Here is a 6000-nt window from a genome sequence, read left to right as displayed (position 1 = left end):
CCATTACCATCACCATCACCATCATCATCATCATTTTGGTGCAGAACTGTTCAGGGCCTTTCATATAAACATTGTTATATGGGAATGTATCATCAAGAGAGAAGAAGTATAAGTATACCAACTTTTAAAAACAATACTTTTCCTTGGAGTGTTTTATCTGAGGATTGGTGTTTCATAAAAATTTTTGAGAGAATTATGGCTTTAAATTTATCCTTTCCAAGTGTGCAGAATTTGAGAATGTCTGCATGGAACACTTGTAGTGTATTTGAAATTTCAATAAAAGAATTGGACAAATAATGAATTAAGTAATTACATCTCCCAACAGAGGTGAGATTTGTTTATCTAAGTGCAGATAAATGCTGGGCAATAATCAAATAAATTGAGACTGTCTAGACAACCAGTCTTTTGAATTACAGGCAAATTGAAGTTAATTGTTAGTTTAATTCTATTTATTACTTGAGACTGCACTATGTTTTCAGCTTATTGAAATTGAAAGGATTGTAAGATTTGGCCTTTTAAAAAACACAGAATGATTTATTTAACAGTAAACACAAAATCCAGATAGGTAGATTAAGACAGAAATGTTTGTAACAAGCTTGTGTGATACAGATATTCTTTGTTTTCTTCTGTCAGCAAGCATAAAGCTAGTTTAAAGATTAGAAAAATTGAGTATTAATACTTAGAATATTCTGGATATATATATTGATCTGATACCCTATCCTTGTTAAACTTTCTTGGTTACTTGAGATAGAGGTTTTTTAAGAGCTTGAGACAGCTCAGTGGTCCTTTGCTGGCCTAGCTAACATGTATAAGGCTCTGGGTTCAACCCTAACCACCAATAAAACCTACACTATCACAGGGGATGGTATTAAATGATTTAATCTCAGCAGAGGCAGAAGCTGGCAAACCTCTTTGAATTCCAGGTAGGCCAAGGTGGTCTTACCTGAAACACAACAAAACTCCAACCCAAACCAACTACCAACCAACCATCCAACCAACCAACCAACCAATCGAACAAACAAACAAAAATCACCCAGCTATTCTGTTACCTCTGTTATTCTCACTCACATGAATTTGGTTTTGTTTTCTTAGTGTGTACTTTTGGATAGTGGTTGCAGCAAGCATTTGGATACCTGCCAAACACAGGCTCATTCTAAAGATGCAGAGATGGATTTTATACATTTGTATTTTCAAGAAGATTTTTTTTTTATCAAGTTGGCATAGTTGCATGGGATTGTAATCCCAGGACTTTGGAAGCTGAGGAAAAAAGAATCTCAAATTTAAGGCCCGTCTGGTTTCCTATCTTGTACCTGTCTGATGTTTCTGCTGGTTCATTGCTATCTGGCCACACTAGCCTCCGGGTTTATAGCACACAGTTTATAGCCTTTAGACATTCACATCATACTTTGTAATACAGATTTTTGCTATTTTCTCATAATTCATTTTTTCACTCTCTACCTTCTAAAAAATACTTTTTTCTGCTTCCTCTTACCTTTTCTTTCCGTTCTTCCCATTACTTCTTTCATTCTTTGGCATACATAGTCTTGATACACAGTCAGACTGGTGTCAAAATCGCAATCCTCCTGAATAAGCCTTCCAGTGCAGGAATTACAGGGTTGTTCCACCATGTCCAGTTGGGATCTATTTTTTTTCTACATGTGATCATTGAATTTCATAGTGACTAGAAGGAGGGTAGAATGCACAGTGATATACAAAGTAAGTCTAAGAATAATTAATTAGGGAGTGTAGTTTCAGAGACTTATGTCTGATAGTAGGCACCATCTTTTGTTTTTTTTTTTCTCTCCAAACTAACAACTATAGTTGTTATATTAGAAGAGACTCCCTGAAGCTGGGCATGCTGCCATATGCCTGTAATCACAGCACTTAAAAAGTTGAGGCAGGAGGGTTGTTGGCAGTTCAATGTTAGCCTAGGCTGCATAGCAAGACCTTGTCTCAAAAAAAAAAAAAGAAAAGAAAAGAAAGGAAAGAAAATGTAAAGATAACGTTTTAGACCACAAATGTTTAACTGCTTTACCTGCTAAGCATTAAAAATAACACTTCTGTGTCTTCTAACCTTTTATTTTTCATTAAAATTCCTTATTATTCATTGTCCTCACAATCAACATAAGAACTGAGATTTATTTATTCAGCATTATAGAACAAATGTTTTGCATACACAGTTATTCTTTGATATCTGTGATGTGGAGGTTTGGTCCCAGAACTTCTGTGGGTACCGAAATTGGAGGATTTTTCAAGTTTTTCATGTAAAATGATATAGTTGCATAGAAACTTTATGATCATTCTATGTACTTTAAATCATCTCTAGATTACTCGTAATACCTAATATAAATTTTGTATAAATTGTTTTCATGTTATTTATGTACTAATGACAAGAAGTTTGAATATGTTCACTATAGACCCAATTTTTATTTATTTTTTTAATTAAGTAACTTTTGGAGGGCAGGGTCTTATGTAGCCTGGTCTGATCTCAAACTGACAATACAGTTGAGGATAGTTGGCCTTGAAGTCCTGATCCTCTTGCCTTTACTGCCAAGTACTGGTATTATATAGGGGTGCTTCACCATGCTAAGCTAGATAGACCTAATCTCTAGCAAAACAAAACACAGAAAATCTGATAGAATCTGAGGGCTAACACTACTTGATTTTTTCAAATAACTTCCTTTTAAAATTTCAAGACCTTTCAGACTCATATTTAGGGCCACAGGCTATTTTAATTTAATCTCATCGTTCTTTATTTACATGTCAAAACCCATGATTCTCAATGATACCAACCTGATTTATTCTGTGTCCTATATCAAACTATACCCTGAGAAGCAAGCATATGCTAATTAGAAAAACACTATTTTGAAATTCTTCCTGTGTTTGCAACATATACTATTAGAAATTATTTTATAATCACTCTAAATAGCATTCTCTTCAGTCACTTTTATATGTATTTTGATATTATTTTACTAATATCATCTCTACTGTTACTCTATTTTCTCTTTCTAACATTCTAATTAACCTTTCTTCTTTATACTATATTTACCTCTATATACGGTTTATTTCTTTTGTAAAAGGTGATACAAAGATTAGCAAGTATCTGGGTAGCATTTCAAATATAATAAATACAAGTTGAAAAGTAAGTCTATACACACTATATTTCCTTACTGTGAGAGCTGAGAGTTCATGCAAGCAGTGGCATTCCAGTAATCATGAGCACATGAAGCACCACATTTTGGTTTCTAACTTTATTCCCCAACAAAAGGGATGAAGACTCACTACAAAAATGCTGATTGCAAGGCTAGGACAGGCAGGGAAGATACTGTGAGCCTGGGGTATCCTATAGCACAAGAAAGTAAGAAGTCCATGCACATGTACAAACACAAAGTGATAAAGGAATGCTAAAGGGCACATAAGAACCAATTAAAAGCTCCCAGTGAATAATTTCAGCAGTAAATAATAAGAGTATTGTACTATATACTGAAGTATAAAACAAATATTTGTGAGTCCATACTAATGATTAAATAAATAAATGAGGAAAAGAACCAAATGTGCACTGCTGAAGAGTTCTCAACAATTCATATAGATACAGTGCCCTCCAAATGGTAGATCATAAATTTGTATTATATAATGTAGAATATATATATAGCATTCCTACCAAAGAATATGGTATTAAAAGGAGAGTGACTATATAACTTTATAGTGGAGAAACCTTGGAAACTCTTGCTGAGCAAGGTGATTAGATTAAGGTTCCCATAAATAATCATACATATTGATAGCATGTATCTGTGATAAAATTGTAATCTATGTTGTCTTAACTTTCTACTGTTACAATGTTAGATTTGAAATGTGCGTTTAATAAAAGCTTCTATTTATAGATGAGACCCTGTTCTTAGCTTTGGGCTAATAAATCAAATTAAGCACAGCTCCTAGAATCTTAGAATCAACTGAGAGAAAGAAGATCTAGGAATCTGAGTCCTATCCATGTTTATATAGTCAGAATTTCTGGATGAGAGCTGAGAAGGTTCTTTAAGTGTAATATGACTACTCCAGAAAGCAAGATACATGTTCAAAAAGATTACATTTTTCTAACAACTAGTCTTGAATACAACAGGATGAATAAGCTTGTAATTTGAGAATCCTTTAGGATAGCTAATAATGTTGGTAATTTTTTTTTAGAATAATAGCAAAATCAACAGATTCCAGGTATATCTGGTCAAATCTGGGATGTCTAGCATTTAGATGTTAATATTTCATGTCTTTTATTTTGCCTTTAGGATTGGCTGCTGCCAAACTGTTGTCTGAATACAAAATTAATGTCTTGGTTTTGGAAGCCCGGGATAGAGTTGGAGGAAGAACATATACTGTGAGGGTAAGTGATTTCAATACTTTATGGCATCTCATTTAAGCTACAATGGGGCCTTAACCCTAGAGGAAATCTCATAAGATCACATAGTTAAGCCATTAGTCCAACAAGTCTAAACTATTTTATTAAGTAAGTGGCCCTTTTTTTTCTTCATTTTTTTTTTGAGGCATAGTTTTTCTCAGTATCTTAGCCTAGCCTTAAACGCATTGTACAGTCCTGGCTGACCTCAAACTTCCTCCTACCTTGTCTTCCAAGTGCTGGGATTATAGACATGTACTACTATGCCCAGCATTTTTGTTCTTTTCAACCATGCTAAGTGTACAAAGATGGACTCTGACTTTAATCATTCCCATTCTATAAAAACAACAAAAGTGAACAGATAACTTCATTACAGTGTTGTAATGTCTACATTATAGAGTCAAATTGAGTGTGTAGTACCTGAGCTAGTGTAATAGTTTGGTGAACTAAAAGTGATTTTGTATCCCTAAAGTACAAACACACATATACACATGCACACGCGTGCGTGCGCTCACACACACACACACACACACACACACACACACACACACACTCCTGAGGCAGGAGGGTAATGAGTTTAAGACCAGCTTATGGTACATAGTGGTGTCTTGTTTCAAAAACAATCAAAAGGAAATCGAATAAAAGAGCAACACTATCCTTTGCTGAGACAGAGCATCTCCTTTACTGTTAATTCCATGCAGACATTTGCCTCAACTGTAAGGGGAGCCTTCGAAAGCCAGTGTTTAACATTTCCAGGCATCAGAGGCATGAAGGGAATTGGTATGGCTATTGCAATAGCTGTGGGATGATGTCTGAATTAGGATACTGTCTTAACTCTTCCAGTCATCCCATGCCATACATTCTACTTCACTGGCCCCATGAGACCTGGTTCTATTTTGCTCAGTTCCAACAAGGTGCCCTACAACCTTGCTACTCCATGTCTGGTCAATAGACTTGCAGCCTTGTAATTACCTGCAAACTTGAGAGAATTCTCATGGCTGCTGAATCTACATTTTTCTTTTAATAAGCTTCCCCAGGGTAGGTTGCAAATATGCTACTTTGTAGTATAGGTATGCTTGCTTCCTTTTTTTTTTTTTCTTTTGGTTCTTTTTTTCGGAGCTGGGGACCGAACCCAGGGCCTTGCGCTTCCTAGGCAAGCGCTCTACCACTGAGCTAAATCCCCAACCCCGTATGCTTGCTTCCTTAACTTTAATGTAAAGCCACATTTAATTTATTTGGAGTATTTCTGAGTATTCCCTTAGATATAATATTCTATGGTTTTGCATAAGACTACTTTTCGCTCTTGTAGAGCATCTGTGTTTGATTCCAAGCACACAGCCATTTCTAAGTCCAGTTCTAAGGTCTAAAGTCTTCTTATGACTTCTGTGGGTACCAGACACAGACATGGTACATACACATACATGTGGATAAAACATTTATATACATTTAAAATGTAAAATGGAGTGAAGAGAGTAGAATTTCTTCACTGTACTTACTTGACTCTAATTAGGATAAGTCTTTTTAGCATTTCACATGCAAGTCTTATGCCGGATAAGGTATATTCATATGTCTTCCAAGAATCTCCTCTACACCTTTATTTTAATTTTTGTTTG

At 35.1% G+C, this 6000-nt stretch overlaps 1 protein-coding gene across 1 annotated transcript in view; it reads left to right on the top strand.

Moving 5' to 3' along the window:
• The window catches only part of Maoa (monoamine oxidase A), a 66192-nt gene that overhangs the window by 9713 nt on the left and 50479 nt on the right, over nucleotides 1–6000 (top strand). The window contains exon 2 of the mRNA NM_033653.1: nucleotides 4281–4375. Within this exon, the coding sequence (NP_387502.1) occupies nucleotides 4281–4375 (95 nt within the window). The remainder of the gene's footprint in view (nucleotides 1–4280; nucleotides 4376–6000) is intronic.

Source organism: Rattus norvegicus, chromosome X (assembly GCF_021556685.1).
Source record: "Rattus norvegicus strain SHRSP/BbbUtx chromosome X, alternate assembly SHRSP_T2T, whole genome shotgun sequence".
In the NCBI taxonomy this organism is placed as follows: domain Eukaryota; kingdom Metazoa; phylum Chordata; class Mammalia; order Rodentia; family Muridae; genus Rattus; species Rattus norvegicus.
This window is presented reverse-complemented; position numbering and strand designations above follow the sequence as displayed.